The following is a 20647-nucleotide window of genomic DNA, read 5'->3' on the forward strand; positions in this document are numbered from 1 at the left end:
CTCTATTTGAAGCGCACGGAAAGGTCATGAAAGCCAACAAAATCTTCATTTGATATAAAGTACAAGTGTGTTGTTTCAAAATCGACCAATAATGTAAATACATACAGACTGTAAATAATGCACTACAATCAAAACACTAATACTATAAGTCATCTGAGTTAGAATTTCTTCTAAACTCAACATTGCGAAACAAAAAAAATCGGAATCTCAAATAAATCTGTTAAAAAGCAGTGTAAAAAGATTCAACATTGACAAATTCAGTGTCAGAATTTGGTTTAAAAATTGTGAACATGCAAGAAAAAAAATCAGTATGGAAGACTGATTTCAAACTATAAATGTCATCTAAAAAATAAACGGGACACAAATAATTTGAAAACCAATCAAAGTTTCAGAGAATTCAATGTAAAAAATGAAAACACATTATGCAGGTAAACCAAAAATCGATCAAGCCTCTTTCTCCATTCATCTATTTCCAGTTGATCAATTTATGAGCACCTCTTTTTTTTTTTTGTCATTGTTTGTTGATGTTCAAATTCAAACTGAGATATACAGTGAATCCAGCCAAAGTATATGATAATAAAATCCGCTCTCTTAATGCTAACACACAATACAAAACACCGTTGGCAGGCTAACAAAAAGGAGCAATTATTATTAACCTTTAAACTAAACGCACAACAAGCAGCAACACAAACAAACAGAACAATACAAATACTCAAAGTGAAAATTATTTTTGAGTGGTTTGTCAAAGAGTGTCCTAAATGAAGTTTCTTGAAAAGCCAAAGTCTTCTTCTTATCATTTCACGACCCCCCCTCATCCCTCACTCCAACCTCTCGCGGCCTCCATCTTTCTCGTCAACCTTGAAGAGGCGGCCGATAAAAGCGAGCGGCTGATCCGCCTGCTTGCCTCAACCGCGCGCGCACACACACAACGATACGGTCAACGCCAAGATCTGTGTCGTGCGATTTCTGTGCCTCAGATAAACCTTCAGTCATGTCACCTTTACTGATAAGATGCAGAGTGGGAAACATACAAATGCAGCACAGACGACCGCGTGTGTCGAAGTAGCATTTGTTTGAAGGTTTATAACACCGATGCTAATTTCTATTAGCACGTCGATTAGCAGGAAGCTCGCGGACTTTTGTTCGGCGAAATGATCATTTTGGTGGTCAAAACATGCAATGTTAAAATTCATTAAGCATTTACAATATCATATTATTATCATATTTAGAATATTTAGGTGTTTGCCCCCCTAAAATTGGCTAATTAGAAGGTATTTGTTAAATTTAACAAAGATGGTAACATATTTACTTGAGTCTAAATATACAGTAAATTTACCTATTGGCCAATTTAAAAAATTAAAATAAATAAATAGTAATATCTTTTTTTACCTGGTCGTCGCTTATTTGCAGATTTTTCCATTTAAAAATGGTGCTAGCAATTCTAAGGATCGTCAATTATTCTCAGACTTTTTCTATCAGCATTCCTTATCTGTGAGTAGCAGACTTTGCATTTTTATATTCAACAACTGCTTGATTGCTTATAATTTAGTTAATTATAATAACTAAATATGTTTGAATTTATCTTTAATTACGTGGTAACGTTCGCTCATTCGCTGAGATGCCACAAGATGGCGCCAAATGCCTGCCTAAGCAGGAATTGGTGTCAAGGAAGTGTTGACCTGATCCATATCAACTTGAGAAACTTGCCTTGTATGTCGCGGGAAAGGAGCTAAATTCAGCTTGCGTCATGAGTGGAAACGATGATGAGCCTTCGCCGCGCGTGTAAATGTGACCCTTCGGATGCAGCGCGTTCCAAATACAATTATCTGTACACAATTTATTAAATTTTTTAGAAAATGTAAGTTTGAAATTATATTAAACTGACAGTTTAAACAATTAATTAATTATAAACATTTTGGTACATCAATTGCTGGCTGCCGCCCCCCCCCCCCCCCTTTTTTGTTCACTACCGAAAATTTTGGGATTATCCTGAGAGATGTAACAATTCCTCCGTTTTTTTGGTTACATGAGAATCAAATATTATTTATTTATTTAAAAAAAATTATGAAGGCGTTTCAGGGTTCAGGTGTACCTAATGAAGTGTCCCGGCTAATCAAAGGTGCGTGCGTGTGAGTTGTATGTGCACAAACATGATGAGGGTGTTAATGAATGACGCGTCGCTCATTGGCTAATAGGATTCCCCCTCCATTGCTCCCTGCCTCCCCCGGGCGGTAAACAGAGTTGGAGGGAGGAGGGAGGGAAAACACGTGCTTGTGTGTGTGTGTGTGGGGGGGGGGGGGGGGGGTATGCAGTGATTTATAACATCAGCTCTTGCTCGCGCCTTTTCTCTCGTAGCAGGGCCACAAACACATCCATTACAAAAGTACTGATGTTAATGGAAATTGTGTGCGTGTGTGCGCACTCGAAGAGCGCACCTTTGTGTGAGCGTGTGCACCGCCGTGATAATCACAAGCTGCTGGCTGAATGGGAGGTGAAGGTTACGAGGGCCTTTCCCATAGAGGTAAGCAAGTGCCTAGCTGTGTAAGTGCGTGCGTGCACGCACGCGTGCGTGTGATAGACTCAAGAGAGTAACCCTAACCAAACCCTAACCTTAACACTTAAATAATTAACAAAACCATAAAAAGCATAAATACATTAATAAAACAATTGTTGAGATACAATAGTGACATTGGTATTTAAATAACATTTCATATTGGTTTACATGTAAGTATTACATAGAAAATAAATAGGACGCTTTCCCTAATAATTTGAAAGAAAAAGGCGCACAGTTAAGATAACTTATTTGGTTGCAGTATATAAAGGTATATATATTCCACTGTTAGAGGAAGCTCAGTTTGGATTTGGTTTTCGAAGAGGCAACATCTCAGACAATTCATTGAACAATTGTAGTGTGCTAGACCTGAAGAAGGCTCTTTAGAGCCGAAACGTTGTCAAGGCACACTTGCATTTAATTATACTCATTAGGAATTAGAACTATTTTTTTATATAAAAACATTTTTTGAGTGTTTTTGTTTTATTGTTTTATATTAATAGATAGTGATTACATATATAACAAAGGCCACTCCTATTGAATGAATAAAATATTAAAATTCAATTATACATAACATCTACAATAAAATATATTTGTAGATAGTGATTGCATAGGATACAAAGGCAACTCCTATCTATTAAATAAAAGATTAAAAACATTATTATACATCAATTTCCATAAAAAGGAATCTGAGAGTTATAAAAAAAAGTATGATGGATGGTCTGTTGTCCGCTATGGGCGGAGACACCAGGCCACACATCAGTGGAAGGAAAGTGACGACGGGAGGTAAGGACCAAGGACGGAAGCACCGTGCGATTCCCTTTCGCTCCAGGAGGGAACAATTCCCCTATCCTGGTCAAGGAAGGGCTCATCCCTATCCCTAACCCTAACCCTAACCCTAACCCTAACCCTAACCCTAACCCTAACCCTAACCCTAACCCTAACCCTAACCCTAACCCTAACCCTAACCCTAACCCTAACCCTAACCCTAACCCTAACCCTAACCCTAACCCTAACCCTAACCCTAACCCTAACCCTAACCCTAACCCTAACCCTAACCCTAACCCTAACCCTAACCCTAACCCTAACCCTAACCCTAACCCTAACCCTAACCCTAACCCTAACCCTAACCCTAACCCTAACCCTAACCCTAACCCTAACCCTAACCCTAACCCTAACCCTAACCCTAACCCTAACCCTAACCCTAACCCTAACCCTAACCCTAACCCTAACCCTAACCCTAACCCTAACCCTAACCCTAACCCTAACCCTAACCCTAACCCTAACCCTAACCCTAACCCTAACCCTAACCCTAACCCTAACCCTAACCCTAACCCTAACCCTAACCCTAACCCTAACCCTAACCCTAACCCTAACCCTAACCCTAACCCTAACCCTAACCCTAACCCTAACCCTAACCCTAACCCTAACCCTAACCCTAACCCTAACCCTAACCCTAACCCTAACCCTAACCCTAACCCTAACCCTAACCCTAACCCTAACCCTAACCCTAACCCTAACCCTAACCCTAACCCTAACCCTAACCCTAACCCTAACCCTAACCCTAACCCTAACCCTAACCCTAACCCTAACCCTAACCCTAACCCTAACCCTAACCCTAACCCTAACCCTAACCCTAACCCTAACCCTAACCCTAACCCTAACCCTAACCCTAACCCTAACCCTAACCCTAACCCTAACCCTAACCCTAACCCTAACCCTAACCCTAACCCTAACCCTAACCCTAACCCTAACCCTAACCCTAACCCTAACCCTAACCCTAACCCTAACCCTAACCCTAACCCTAACCCTAACCCTAACCCTAACCCTAACCCTAACCCTAACCCTAACCCTAACCCTAACCCTAACCCTAACCCTAACCCTAACCCTAACCCTAACCCTAACCCTAACCCTAACCCTAACCCTAACCCTAACCCTAACCCTAACCCTAACCCTAACCCTAACCCTAACCCTAACCCTAACCCTAACCCTAACCCTAACCCTAACCCTAACCCTAACCCTAACCCTAACCCTAACCCTAACCCTAACCCTAACCCTAACCCTAACCCTAACCCTAACCCTAACCCTAACCCTAACCCTAACCCTAACCCTAACCCTAACCCTAACCCTAACCCTAACCCTAACCCTAACCCTAACCCTAACCCTAACCCTAACCCTAACCCTAACCCTAACCCTAACCCTAACCCTAACCCTAACCCTAACCCTAACCCTAACCCTAACCCTAACCCTAACCCTAACCCTAACCCTAACCCTAACCCTAACCCTAACCCTAACCCTAACCCTAACCCTAACCCTAACCCTAACCCTAACCCTAACCCTAACCCTAACCCTAACCCTAACCCTAACCCTAACCCTAACCCTAACCCTAACCCTAACCCTAACCCTAACCCTAACCCTAACCCTAACCCTAACCCTAACCCTAACCCTAACCCTAACCCTAACCCTAACCCTAACCCTAACCCTAACCCTAACCCTAACCCTAACCCTAACCCTAACCCTAACCCTAACCCTAACCCTAACCCTAACCCTAACCCTAACCCTAACCCTAACCCTAACCCTAACCCTAACCCTAACCCTAACCCTAACCCTAACCCTAACCCTAACCCTAACCCTAACCCTAACCCTAACCCTAACCCTAACCCTAACCCTAACCCTAACCCTAACCCTAACCCTAACCCTAACCCTAACCCTAACCCTAACCCTAACCCTAACCCTAACCCTAACCCTAACCCTAACCCTAACCCTAACCCTAACCCTAACCCTAACCCTAACCCTAACCCTAACCCTAACCCTAACCCTAACCCTAACCCTAACCCTAACCCTAACCCTAACCCTAACCCTAACCCTAACCCTAACCCTAACCCTAACCCTAACCCTAACCCTAACCCTAACCCTAACCCTAACCCTAACCCTAACCCTAACCCTAACCCTAACCCTAACCCTAACCCTAACCCTAACCCTAACCCTAACCCTAACCCTAACCCTAACCCTAACCCTAACCCTAACCCTAACCCTAACCCTAACCCTAACCCTAACCCTAACCCTAACCCTAACCCTAACCCTAACCCTAACCCTAACCCTAACCCTAACCCTAACCCTAACCCTAACCCTAACCCTAACCCTAACCCTAACCCTAACCCTAACCCTAACCCTAAACCCTAAACCCTAAACCCTAAACCTAAACCCTAAACCCTAAACCCTAACCCTAACCCGAACCCGAACCCGAACCCGAACCCGAACCCTAACCCCTAACCACAAACCCCTAACCCCTAACCCTTAACCCCTAACCCCTAACCCCAAACCCCTAACCCCTAACCCCTAACCCCTAACCCTAAACCCCTCACCCCTAACCCCAAACCCCAAACCCCTAACCCCTAACCCCTAACCCCAAACCCCTAACCCCAGACCCCAAACCCTAAACCCCTAACCCTAATCTTAGGGTTAGGGTTTGCAAATTGGATTCAATTTGGTGGTCTGCATCCTGACCACGCGTTTCTCGTTTATTCTGACATTCTGGGAGGCGGCAGTGATCCAATTTTGAGGGTGGAGGCGGGGGCGAGGGCGAGGGCGGGACCTCGAAAGAAGCGTCTTGAGAAGGGACGGCTGGATGCTGAAGATTACTTCCCTGCGTGCGTGTGTGTGCGTGTGTGTGAATCCGGCCGTCTCCTCTCACATTAGCCTTTACATTAAAGGCAGTCAGGTGGAAAATGAGTGTGGACCCGAGCCACCTCGTCCACCCACCTGGCCCACCGCGAGGGGATGAGGAGGGGGATAAGACGATGATGAAGAGTACGGACGGGGGTTGTGGATGGGCTGAAGAAAGTGCATTGATTTAAAAAAAAAAAATTCCCATCCTTGCAGATGAAAAATCATTCCTACGTGTCTGGTTTGGAGCGTCGAACGAGGTGGACGCTCGCCTTTCAAATACACGTGATGGAATTAAAATGGGATATTAATAATTAAAATCCTATTAGTGTGAATATTTCATGAATATGAATGAATTAATATCCTTATCATCCTAACAAAATATATCTGGAATTTCCCGTTTGGTTTAAAGGCTCAAAATATTTTTTTTTAAAAAGAGAAAAAAAAAAAGTATTTAGATGCAGTTAGGAGGTTAACAAATTATTATTATTTTTTTTTTTTTTAATGACTCTTTAAAGGGTCTGTGAAAATTCCAAATAGTCATTAAAAAAATACTCAAGACAAAATTGGGTTTTTTTTGGTTGGGTTAGCAAAGCACACAATTCAGGTTAATCACAAGTGTAAATTAGTTTCTATGTTTCTATTTTTTTTTTTATTAATGTTGGCATTGATGTTTTGAAAATCACAAGAAGGTCCGTGAAGACGCCAAGTTGTCTTTGATGCCCACAAAAACACATTTGTTCATTCACGTCACTGGAGGTCACGAACCCAAAATTGGGTTTTGTGGGCAAACAAACACTTCAAGCTAAGTTTAGCAACAAGTCTAAATTGACACTGAAGACGCAACGTTGTCTTTGCTTTTCCAAAACATTACATTTGGTGGACTGAAGACAAAATTGTCTCGCATGTTGTTTAGCTTTAGCAAAACGTAAGCGCTCAAAACAAAGTCCTCAATGTTTTGACTTTTTTTTGACATTGATGCTTTCAAAATTTTTGAGACACAATCGTCTTAGGTTAGTAAAAAGAAATGGTAAAATAGTCAACAAGTCTTAAATTTAAATTGCTGACACAAATCGTGGATCGATGATTTGTCTAATGCTGATTTGAAGAAAAAAAAAGATTCAGTTCACTGACGACAAACGCGTTAACGCAAAAACAACAAATAGTCAAAATTGAGAGGCATTTGATACCACTTTTGTTTTTTTTAACCACAGACCGAAACCAGTACTTCACTCTTTGAGTACTCACCGATACTAAGTACCAATACTTGTAAGACTTTTAATATCTAAAATTTTATTTGACACAATGACAAAGATTTGTAAAAAAAAAAAACATTTCTTGAATGCAGATGATGATTTGCTGATGTGCCAAGCGGGACTTATTCAATGTCATTGTTGTATTGGTGACTGGTATCGGCAGCCTCCATGAGTATCTAATACCTTCAAATAAGGCTGGTATCGGTACATGCTCACCCCTAGTCACAATTGATATTATTGATTTTTTTTTTTTATGTTGGAGACAGTCAGAATTTTTTTTTGTCTTTGATGTTTGCAAAAAACACGCATTATCTTATCCGATGCTAGCTTGTAGCGCAACGCACATTCTGTTCAGTTTTGTTGTCGTCGTTTTCGAAACATCTTTGGTGTCTTTAAAAAAAAAAAAAAAAAATCCTAAAAATGCTTCAAGTTGTAAGAGACATTTTTTATTACCAGTGCTATTTACATAGAAATAATACAACCCTTCAAACATGCACACGTACACGCACACACACACGCACGCACGCATCCATCCGTCCACTCATGTTTACATCCAAGAAGATTGGAGTCCACCAGCAAAGAAAAGAGACGACGTTTCCGTTCCGGGAATGAAATCGGGAGGACCGAACCCAGAAATGCTCATTTTGGCTGAGAGGCGGGAAAACGCACAGCTGGCCGCTAGGTGGCGATGGAGGCCCGATAGCGGCGGCGGTTGGGGATTTGTGGGCGGGGGGGGGGGGGGGGTAGGTTGAGGTGGTATAGAGGGGGCGGGGCGTGCGGCCCGCCACAGATGTTGCGTGGCCCCTCTTTTGTTTGCTCCCTTTAAGAGGCAGGAGACCTCAGCTGTTGAAGGAGATTCTCTATTATGGCTTCAGTGTGCTTTTGAAAATCATTTCCATTAAAACATGTCTTGTGAAAAAAAGGGACCCCAACAAAGGGAAGGTCGGCCGGAGGCGCGCGCGCGCGCGGGCACAACAATCAAGGCCGCCCGCGTGTGCGCGGGTGCGTGGAGGAGAAAAGGTTTCAGACGCGCTCTTGTTTTAACACATGATCGTCATGTTGAGGAGCAGGAAGCAGAAAGGCGCATTATGATCCTTTTCAACTCGAATTATCGGCCGAACGGGGTTTTTTTTATTTATTTTTTTTCCTATCTCAGTCTTAGGCGAAACATTTGACGTCATTGCAGCGAAAATTCTCATTTTGCACTCCTAAAAGTGCTGGGTTCAAAGTAACCCAAATTGGCCACCGGGTTAGCAAGTATAGCTTCACTTGAAAATAAGACGAAAAAAGAAGCAACTTCCCCTCTTTCTCTATTTTATATTTATGTATATAAATATGGGGAGAAGAGGGGGGGGGGACTGCACGACCAAGATTTGAACCTTAAGCTGACATGCCCCAATTTAATCTTCAACCCAATATTTTTGCTAAAATAATAAAGTATCTTTGTGGCACACGTGACAGGACGGCAGAAGGTCCAAATGGACTCGTCATTATTTCACTACTTGGAACGAGGACGTTCGATAGTCACAAATTCGTTTTTGTTTTTTTCCCCCAGTGGAACCTGTTCCCTAACTATGAGGCCAGAACCCTGTCTTAAATAGGAAAGTAGTACCATAATTGGTTTCAAGGAAGTATGTTGAAGCGTTTGCCGGGATGGATTTTTTCTTTTTATTAGCCTGGGTCGACAATGGAGGTTCGCACTTTTGGTGCATTTTTTTCTTCATCAAAAGGTTCGGTCCTTGATTTGTACGGGAAAAGATGAAGGTTAAGGTTGAAATAGTATTGCAAGGTTTTGGTATGCTAGTTTGTCGATTAAACCACGGGTGTCAAACTCAAGGCTCGGGGGCCACATCTGGCCCGCTACATCATTTTTTTTGTGGCCCCTAAATGCAAATAAAGTGCGTCTACTTCATGTTTCTTGCTAAATGATTTTGTTTTTTTTTAAATTTTGGCAGAAAATTGGTCTCACAATTTCAATTTTCTTCACTTTTAGCAGATATGACCCTCCAACTAATCTTTTCTTAATATTTGGTTGTCACTATTATCCATAATTCATGAGATATCTTGTTAAATATATATACAATAGACACGAAACACATTGTGGTTTTAAACAACATTAGCCTAATAGCATAAACGCCAAAGCAATTCTTAACTCGCTGCCACAATATAAATGAAAAAATACCAACGTTGCTTGCTAATTTCTTTTTTTTTTTTCTTGATGTCTGTGTCGATTCAGAGTCGTGCAGCTCAGACTTCTCGTTGTTTGTAGAATCTTGGTCTTTCTTTTTTTTTCAGAAAACATTCAAATACGACTTGCCGTATGCTAGTATGCTATTAGGCTAACGAGGCGATTATACATTCATACGATGTTTCACAGTTAGAACGGCCCTCTGAGGGAAACCATAGGTACGATGAAAATGAGTTTGACACCCCTGGTTTAAGCTATTAAAATAAGCAATTTAAAAATAATAATAATAATTGCAACGACTCGCATTTTTTTTGTGTTATTTGCAGAAGGGGTCTTTGCTCCTATCCCGTGCGAATAGCAGCCGTTTTCTGTATAAATCCTTTTTGCGCCATTTCATTTGGTGTTGTGCCGTGATGATTTTTTCAAATACAAAATGCGTGCCTTGGCTCAATAACGGTTGGGGAAACCCTCGCGTGAGGTACCGATGAGGGGAAGGTGAACGGGTGGAAACCGACCGGTGAAATTTGCCATCATCGCGAGTCGTTTATCGGCGGCGCGGGGGGGGAGGGGTGGGGGGGGTGCCGACGTGAAAACAACCGACGCTCACCCGCGCGTCCAAAGCAATGTTGACATGTAATTATCTCAAAGCGTGGAGCCGCAGCGGCTGCGCGGACCGCGCGCGACCACATCTCCGACGCGCCTATTTAGCGACTACGCGGCGTGACCGCGGCTACGAAAGGTGACGGTTCTCTTTCGAATGCGAGAAAATGAACTTGAAGAAAAAGAAAAAGTCCCTTTGGTGTTGTTTTGCGTCTACTGTGATTTTGCGGATGGAATCGATCAAAGTCTTTGTTGTTGTCAAGAACTCAAGTCCAGTATTCCAAGAAAGCACGTCGGGACGTCCCTACACTTCTAAGCAAGTGAAAAGCGGTCCGCTCTTGGTAAAAAGTAACTCCCGGCCCGTCCGGCGGCTTCACCAGGCGGCGGCCTCGCCCATCTCGGGGCCCTGGTGGGACATGGGGGCGCTGTAGCTGGAGTTACTGGCCAGTGAGAACGGGGGACTGGGCCCGCCCCCGTACGCCTCCCCCGGCACGGGCTGCAGGGAGCCCGGCTCGGGACTGGGCGTCTCGGCGTGGGAGATCATGTCCGTGAACCTTTGGTCGTCCGAGGGGAGGTGGCCCGAGCCCTCCATGGGCCCGGGCCCCGAGGCGAGGATGTAGGGGGATTCGGCGGGGGACTGGGCCTGCGAGGACGGGGGGCCGTGCGGGAAGAAGTCGTAGTTGCTTCCCGGTGCGTAGTAGTCCCCCTGGTACTCTGGAAGGATAAAAAAAAAAAAAAAACACGCATTAGGAGACGTCAAAGATGTTCAAAATGACATCAAAGACACGTCAAGGATGTTTTCGTCTGTGACGTTTTGACTTTGTTGAAAGCAGTTGTTGATTATGGTGTCACAGATGCTCTCAATGACATCAAAGACACGTCATTACGTTGTCGAAAATGTTGATGACGTGCTTTTTAATTAATGACATAGCCAAAGATGTTGTCTAACATGTTCTCAATTCTAATAACATCAAAGACAATGTCAACTCTATCAAATACACTCTCAATGACGTTTTCAAGGACATCGTCACAGGATGTGGGCAGCGATGTGTCTAAGATGTCAAAATTGTTGTCAAATAAGTTTTCCATGACCTCAAAGACGTTCTCAGTGGCTGGCGATGATACGATTGTCGAAAATGTTGATGCCATGATTTTCAAACATGTTTTTAAGTCAGCGATGTGGTCAAATATGTTCTCAGTCACATAACATCTATTTACGCCAACATCAACGACACGGTCAGTGACTTTGATAACGACATTTCTGAGTATAATGTGGTCCGATATGTTGCCAAAGATGTCAATCGATGCTGACTGACATGTTGGGAATGACATCAAAGACACGGTCGGCGCCACTGATGGAGACAAAGACGTCAAAGATTTCGTAAATGATATTGATTTCAAAGAGGGTCGACGTGGTTTTCAATCACTTTCTCTCGAAAGACGTTCTCAGCGACATCAAAGACGTCGTCAATAACGTCGTCAATGACATCGATTGCGACATTGTTTTCACTGATGTCCGCGTCAAAGAGATCGCTATCAAAAGGCAGCAATGACATTTTCGCATCGCCGGTTATGACATAACGTCAGCCACGTTGATGTTTTTGCAGCCGGACAACCTCAAAGACGTCAGTGAATTTTGGGGGGGTAAATAACATTGTCGTCGATGACATCAAAGGACGTGATGGACGACCTCGCTGCCCCCCCCCCCGAGTCGGCCCGTCATCCGCTATCCGTCCCTCCCGCTCGTCCGGCCGTTGCCGAGTCACGCGCATCCGTCCTCCGTCCTCCGTCATCGAACCCACACGCGCACGAATCGTCCGTCCGCTCTCCCATTATCGTCCAACAATGAGCCCGTCCATCCTCTCACTCGCCGCCGCCGTCCCTCCATTATCCACAAACCCATCTGTCGCTTTCCCTCGGCTTGTGCTGACGTAAACACTTGACACCGAATATCCATAACGCAGATGTCTCGGCATGAGCAGAGCAGCATTCTGCCAAATCGCAGACGCACGCGGCCTCAAAGCTTGACTTCTGCACAACTTTTTAAAAAAAAAAATATTATTATTATTCTTTCTTATTTCTTAATTTTCACACCGCGACAATTGATTGAAAAGGTGTTTGAATGGAAATAATGCACCCGTGAGCCTGTTGGTTGGAGCGACCTTGAGAAGAGGCAACGCGAAGGGGGGGTACACACACACACACACACACAGGCGCGCGCGCACGCACACGCACACTCCCACGTATAAAAGGCGGGCGCGCCACAAAGGGGTCTGAAAAGCGGCGTGTGAAGAAAGCGAGAGCGGGAGATGAAGGTTTTGTCCTCGCCGTGCATGGAGACTCATTGAAGACTTCAAATTGTCTTCAATGTTTAGAACAACAACAAAAACGCCTGCGTCACGTTCGTCGTGGACAGAAATCTCTTTGATGTTTACAAACACGGGTTTTACACACACGCACACGCGCGCTTAGATTGGTGGAAGACAAAATGATCAGGTGTTTACAAAAAAGGGGTACGACTCCTTTTTAACTTCCTCCTACCTCTTTTGAACATATTAATTATTTTCTTTCTTCCTATTCTTGTTTTCTTTTTTTACTTCAATTTATATTTTAGATGTTTTAGATTTTATGTTTTCTTTGTGTTTGTATGTTTAATAAAAACCAAACCAAAATTAGGGTCCCTAAGATTCAGTTGTCTTCTCTTTACAAAACCGGTCTTTGATCAGATGTTGACAAAAATATGAACATGGAGGACGAAATTGAATTTGATCTTCAATAAAAATGTAAGGGATGGCTTCATCGAACCCTGGCTTGTTGAAGTTGACAAAAAAATGAACATTTACTTCAAAGTTGGTGTTGTCTGTGACGTTTATACAAAACACGCAGGTCCAGTTCACTGACGAGGAGGTGTCTTTGATGTTTACAAAAACTCACACGCTAGGTTGGCAAGGACTAATCTACAAATATGTCTTTTTTTGTCTTGATTACAAAAGCAGATATCTTAAGGACTACATTATCTTTGATTAGAACAAAAAAAAAATCGAATTTCTTTAAGATCAAAATGGTCTTTGATGTTTACGCAAAATTTACTTTTTGTTTCAAGACTCAATTGTCTTTCATTTTTACAAAACATGTATGGCCAAGATTAGATTTGATAAGTTACAAAAACATAGACCCTATGATCCGTTGGCCCAAATTGTCTTTGATGATTACGAAATATCCAACATTTTTTCACTAGGACTAATTGTCTTTGATGTTTACAAAAACATCGTTGAGGATCATTTTTGATGGATACAAAAATCACGTACCTAAAATCCGATAAAGACCAAATTGTTTATGGCATTTACAAAATATAACTTTTATTTAATTAAAGACTAAAGTGTCTTTGATGATCACATTCCAAATTGCATGCAAATGTTTGATTTTGTCGTTTGTGACAGGAAGTGGAACTGACCCCCATAGTAGCCGTAGGCAGCGGGTCCCAAGATGTCCGGGTCCTCCAACCGGCCCCCCAGGGTTCTCATCCTCCTCGGGCCTCGGAAGAAGGCGTGTCTACGGGCCCCCAACGCGCTCAGCTGCTTCATCCGTCGCTCCTTGGATCTTCGGTTCTGGAACCAAACCTGCCACCGGACGGACAGAGGTGATTGTTAAAACGTTGAAGACTAACGTGCCTTTGATTCTTACAAAAACACGTTAGGGGTGTCATCGTTGTCTTTGATGTTTACAAAAAACATGTATGAAGACCTTAAGGTTCGACAACCCCAAATTGTCTTTGATGTTCGCAAAAACACATTACAACGTTAACTAAAAATCATACTTGATTATTCACTTGTCTTTGATATTTTACAAAAATACACACATTAGGTTCACTAAAAATGGTTTGATTTGTATTTGATGTTAACAAAACACGTACGTTTCATTCATTGATGATTTGAATTTGTCGTCAAGAAAATGATCTGCCGTTGATAACTAAACTGTCTTTGATGTTAACAAAAACAAGTAAAAATGTCCTCAAAATTGTCTGATGTTTACCAAAACATGTATGTAAAGTAAAATTCGTCTTTGATGCTTACAAAATAACGTTAGGTTTGTCAAAGACTGTTGACCGACAGTGTTCACTCAAGACAAAAATTGTCTTTGTTCGCAAAAACACAAATGCATACCTTTAGGTGTTTACAAAAATGTTAGGTTGGCCAAGTTGAAAACGGTCTTTGATGCTCACAAAAACATACAATATTAAAAAATGTGATATCACATTCGTTGAAGATTACATTACAAAAATATGCACAGCAAACCAAATTGTACACAAAACGTGTTCTTTGATGGTTTAAATTTGCCTTTCAATGTCAGCGGGGAAAAAAAATACATTATATGAAATGCTCTTTGACAATTTACAAAAACATAGATTTTTAGTACATTGTCTTTGACGTCAGATTTGACCAAGACTCAAAATTGTCTTTGAAGTTTACCAAAACATTAGGTTCATTGAAATTATTTCCCAGAAACAGTTGTTTATCAAAGACACAAAGCTGTCTTTGATTTTTACAAAAACACTCAACGTTGCTGTCCTCCACTACTCAAAATCGGTGTCAGATGCGAGGTTTGTCAAAAGACACAAATTTGTCCTCGATGTTTACAAAAACTCATCAACTCTTGAAATTCTTTTGGATTATTTACCAAAACACAGATGTTCCGAACATCAATCAATAAATGAGCGTTGTCCTTTGTCCCATTGGAACGTCTGCGTTACTCCAAAAAATAAAAATAATAAAAAATGCCAGACCCACTGTAACGCACACACACACACGGAGGCAACACCTGCTTATTGAGAACAATCGTCGATGTGTTGGGTACATTTTTATGGAAATGCTCTCGCTCCCCTCGAGAGAGAGATTACACACACACGCACGCACACACACACGCACACGCACACGGGGGGGAGCGTTGCTATTTAACACAAGCAGCGAGGCCCAAACGCAGCCTCCATTTTGGCTCGGATCACCGTACACACACACACACACACACCCACGAGGGTGGGTGTTGAGCATGGATGCAAGCATGGATGGATGGACACACACACACACACACACACACACACACACATAATACAGAGGTGAGAAAAAAAAGGGAGGGTGCGGGGCATATGTAAATCTGTGAAATCAGCGATAATCACAGCCAGCGCACAAAAAGCCACATCACACTTGGCAGAGACGGCGCTAATCATCCTGACATTGTGCACGCCCAGACACACTCCCCGCGTACGTGTGTGTGAGCGTGTGCGAAAACACACACAAACGCAGGGGGGGGGGGGGCTTCCCGCATGCGTGCGGTGGCCCCTCAGCTAAAACAAGACCACCACCTATGACTAATTTCACGGCTGTGTGACTGAAACAAACACAGAGAGGAGGGAGGGAGGGGGGGAGGGGGGGGGGGGGGTGCACATTAAAAAAACACACGCACACATGTTGTGTTGTGATTGTGTGTTTTCGTGTAGCCTGGTGTGTAGATGTTAATTGGGAAAATAATAATAAGAAGAAATGGAATGCCTGCAGACACGGAGATGGAGGAAGGAACAATAAAAAATAAAAATAAAAGTGTTTTCGCAAAGGTCAAAAATGAGTTTTCATCAAAATAACATAATGATGTCACGTTGAAACGGTTCAATTCAAAATTGCGTTTTGTTTGCCTGCAAAAGTATTGGGACGCCAAAACTGATGACATCATTTAGTTAGTCAGTCAAGTAAGGTGAGATTATTTGAAAGACGGCTTTTGATAGAATCCCGAGAGAGAAATCAAATTGTCTTTTGTGCAATTGGATGGCGCGATTCATTCAGAGCCCAAAGGGATATTTTGTCACACTCATTTCAAATCAATTATTAATTGGAAGCCATTTTGCGGTTTGGAATTAGCATCAAATGTCAAGACTGCACAAAAAGTGTCACTTTTTTTTACATTGTTGTTATCTTCATGTAAAGCCAACACAATCCTTGGGCTCCAAAGTTGCATTTTTTTTTATTTTGTGTTTGTACACCAGATGGCGCTACTTTTTCCTTTTGCAAGCATGCAGCAAAATCATTTTACCAGGGGTAATAAATTTCAATACAGATTAAATATGCTTTATTTTCAAACTTGTGCGAATTGTTATTGATTTGTTTTTTATGAATTTTTTTTTCCAGTTTTTTGTTTCTAATATTCAAAGCATGCAGCAAAATGTCACATTTTCAGCATTTTCTGCAAGGTGTGTTTATGTAAATAAATTTAAAAAAGTATGCGAATAACTATTTCAGCCAGAAACGTATACGTTAAATGTTATGTTTTTGACATATTTTAACATATTACTGTTATTCAATCATAACTCACAACATGGACCAAAATGTGGAGAAAATACTCATGCAGCAAAGCAAGATGTCACATTTTCACCCTTTTCTGCAAAAGTCTTCAAAGCTGAAAAGATCCCACGTGCGCGCGCACATTCAGATCAAATATTGATTATATTTTGGAGAATTGGACACTTACGAAAGACTTCATAACACGCAGTGTGGACATGTTTGAGCCATAAACATTTTCAATTTAAAACGTACAGAAAAAAAAGCAAAATAACATTTCGAGATCATTATTTTCTGCAAGGTCATTCGTGTGAAAACAAAGTGTGTGGTTAACTACTTATACTAGCCATACTAGGAATATTTATATTTAGAAATATACACCTGCATTAGGGCTCCACAATACATTGAAAAAATAATAATATCATCATCGTGATAATGGCACGTGCCATAAGTTGGAATTGAATGATTTGATCAACCAATTAACCAATTGGATGCAAATTTAAATGCACATCACCATCCAATAGGCGAACAGTATCTGGGGCATATATATAAATATATAATCAATTAGCTAAGAATATATTATATTTGCTACATGAAATAAAAAGCTTATTTCATTAGACAATGAAAACATCATCTCCTTATGTGAAATATTGCTAAATATATATATATATATTGATATTGCAATATTCAACAACCGTGCTAAATATCACATTTTTTTTACATCGTTGTGCAACCGTAAGGCATAAACGAATATTGCCTTATACGGTCACACACAATAGTGAAAATCTGCGTATTTGATGCCCATTATAAACATATAAACATATTAATCAGGAAATAGGTGACTCTATGGGTGCCAAACTGCAAACATGTGGAAGTATACTGTATTTTTTCCCCCCCAGGAAATGAGTGACTATATACAACATACACCAACAATTATAGAATTTATTCTAATTCCTTTTAACGAGGCGACTATATATTTGAGTATGATTCTGTGTATAACATCAGATTTGAAGCTTTTCAAATTAGTTTATGAGGCAGACAAAAAGACTGTCCCAGGAAAAAAAAATTAAAAGAATGCTGTTTATGTAATTTGGGGGGGGGGGGGGGGGGGTTGCTGCTGCTGCTGCTGCAGGCGGTCCTCCTTACCTGGATGACGCGCATGTTGAGTCCGGTCTCCTGCGCCAGCTGCTCCCGGATGTGTCGCGTGGGTTTGGGCGTGGCGACGAAGGCGGCCTTGAGGGTCTCCAGCTGCTTGGCCTTGATGGTGGTGCGCGGGCCCCGCCGCTTGGTGCCCGAGTTCTGCTCCTCGTTCTCGATGTTGTTCGTCTCCTTATCCGACGACGTGCAGTTGTCCCCCTCCTTCAGTTCGTCCTGCAGGCCGCCGTCCTGCAGGTCCGGCGACAGGCTCCGGTCCGTGCACGACGACACTGCGCAGGCGTGGGAGCGTGGCATTTAACATAGAGAGAAAAAAATGATGTGTGTGTGTATATATATATATATATATATATATATATTATTTTATTTTACATTTAAAAAATATATATTTAAAAAAGTAACATCTGAATTTATAATTTGTCTATTTACAATAAAAATAAAAAATCTCAGGAAGCGTGCCTGCGTTGTAACGTTTCCGTTTCCGGTCAGCGTGGCGTAAAGACAAAATGAGCAGCAAAAATCCAAACCCACGCTATAATGCTGGGACTCGCCGTCACGAAAACAACCACACTTGACCAAGCGTCGCAAAAAAAATGAATCGTTAGGACCAGGAAACAGGAGCGACGCCTACAACGTCCTTATACCACATGGGCGACAACTTGTACTTAGGCGCGGACCTATGACGTCACTTGTTAGCGACACACCTAAATGAAGGACCAATATCGACGGATTTACAAATCGGCACCCATAACATCCCTTTGTGTTGAGGGGCAGGGCTTAGTTGGGGGGTTCGTCTTTCGATACCCATGACAGTAGGACCCCTAATGGACCCTGACGCATACTGACAATAACAATAGAGACCTTGGAGGTAGAAAAAAGAACAAAAATAAACATGTATGTTATTTGTTGACTAAAAATAAAGCTTAGTTTTTTGGATGCTGAATAGCACCCAAAAGTGGTTCCCAAAAAGACACATTTGGGTACAATAGAAGTTTATTTATTTATTTATAAATCATTTCCGTTTTTTTGCGATCATTACCGCGACGTTTGGTGAAGTGACTCTCCTTGTTCCTCGTACCTGAGTTGAGGCTGACCTCCTTGATGGTGGCCGAGCTCTGGTAGTCGTCCTTGCACACGAACTTGTTCTCGTCGATGACGTAGAGCTCCTCGCCGGTGGACAGCTGCTTGTGGCACACCATGCAGGTGAAGCAGTTGAGGTGGAACACCTTGCTGCGCGCCTTGCGCACCAGGTCGCTCGGCGAGATGCCCTGCAGGCAGCCGGCGCACTTGGTGCCGAACCGCCTGCAATGCGCGCAAGCAATGGGAGGGAAAGAAGAAAAAAAAAACATTTGCAAGAGAGCCAACACAAGAGAGGATTTGTTTTAGTCTTTGTTTGCGTCGCCGATTGTTTGTCAGTGAGTGGGATTATGCAAACGGCACCGAGGCGGTTGCCAGAGAATTTCGCGGGAGGGTGCAAGCGAAGGCCAAAAAGAGAAACGGCGAAATTCCAAGGCGACTTCGGAGATGTAAAAAAAATAAAAATACAATTACATTGCAAAGAAAGGTTCTTTTTTTATTAATCACTGCATGCACAATAACCCGTATACGGCAATTTGATGGTGCCATCAAAATAAAAATAAAATAATAATAATTCTGTTTTTTTTTCCAGTTGTGCGCTTATTTGAGCTGGCAACACGCAAATAAAAAAAGTTAGATTATTTTGAATTATTATTTATTTTGTGTCTGTGCATGCGGTTGCGAATATGAAAATAGTTCTAAAAAAAATAAATACTTGCTTGCACAGAGAATGCTGCTTGAAAAATAACATTATTTGATTAAAAAAAAAAATCCTTATTTTAAATCACACATCATAAATCATAAACGTTTTAAATCATTTCAGATCAGCCCAATAATACACACGCATATAAACACACATGTAAAAATACGACATAAGGATATAGGTAATAATAACAATGGTAATACTTTTGGGTCCATTCCAGACTGCGCGTGCTAATCAATCCACGCGAAACACATTAGTGGCAATCAGGACATTGTAGGCAAGGATATGAGACGGGATTAGGCAGAGTGGGATGTATTTTAGGCGTGGAAATCTTCTCTTAATCCATATAAGACGTGCGTGGGAGGACGTTCAAGACCCTACCCCCCCCCTATTTAAAAAAAAAAAAAAAAAAATCACCTGGCACCCAAAAAAAAAAAAACAGCTGTTTCGGGGCCACCTGAGTGCATATGCGTGAAGAGGGGGTGATTTGAGAATGCTCCCCCCTTCTCTATTGTTTTAACACTAATGTGGGCCCTGGTATCACTCCACGTTCTCGCCTTTCACATGCACGCCCCTGCCTGCGCGTCCACTCTGCACAACAATTGCACACATTAGCCTGATTAGTCCTGCAGCCGCTAATGGGCCGCTCATTTGCATACGTGCAGGTAGACCCGGACGAGCCAGTTTACTCACTCATTCATAACGCCGGACGTTTTTTAAGAGCATTTTCAGCATTAAAAAAAAAAAAAAGCAGCTTTTTGTTTTATTTGAATAAATGAAGCCATAATCCACATGGATGCAAGAGGGTATTATTTTAAAAATAGGAAACATTATTGTATGAATTAAAATATTCCATTTTGCTTTCATTAGGATTATTTGTGAAAGCTGCTTATGAGCTTGTTTGAGTGACTGAAAGCGATAATGCGCAAGTGTGTGATTTTTTTAAAATTTTATTTAACGAGGAAGCGATTTTGCTTTGATTATGATTTTCTTCAAATCTGTTGAATGGCTTGTTTGGCACGTATGTTTTAAATATAGCAAAGTAATCGTGTGAATTAAAATAGACTGCTAACGAGTTTGCTTTAATTATTATAATGAGCTTGTTTATTTAATCCAGACAACTCG

The 20647-nt window shown here is 41.9% G+C and overlaps 1 protein-coding gene across 2 annotated transcripts in view; it reads right to left on the reverse strand.

The window, feature by feature from the left end:
• Nucleotides 1-7897: 7897 nt before the first annotated feature.
• The window catches only part of lhx5 (LIM homeobox 5), a 51955-nt gene continuing 39205 nt past the window's right edge, over nucleotides 7898-20647 (reverse strand). The window contains exons 1-5 of one of the 2 annotated variants that reach the window (XM_086097626.1): nucleotides 20216-20265; nucleotides 18821-19044; nucleotides 17734-18014; nucleotides 13716-13881; nucleotides 7898-10975 (exon numbers count right to left, since the gene is read on the reverse strand). In XM_086097626.1, the coding sequence (XP_085953752.1) occupies nucleotides 10635-10975; nucleotides 13716-13881; nucleotides 17734-18014; nucleotides 18821-19044; nucleotides 20216-20223 (1020 nt within the window). In that variant the 5' untranslated portion in view covers nucleotides 20224-20265 and the 3' untranslated portion in view covers nucleotides 7898-10634. Of the gene's footprint in view, nucleotides 10976-13715; nucleotides 13882-17733; nucleotides 18015-18820; nucleotides 19045-20215; nucleotides 20266-20647 lie in introns of those variants that run through there. The other variant, XM_086097625.1, reaches the window with a different exon arrangement.

Source organism: Leptonotus elevatus, chromosome 15, assembly GCF_054856555.1.
Source record: "Leptonotus elevatus isolate MCC_2025b chromosome 15, RoL_Lele_1.0, whole genome shotgun sequence".
In the NCBI taxonomy this organism is placed as follows: domain Eukaryota; kingdom Metazoa; phylum Chordata; class Actinopteri; order Syngnathiformes; family Syngnathidae; genus Leptonotus; species Leptonotus elevatus.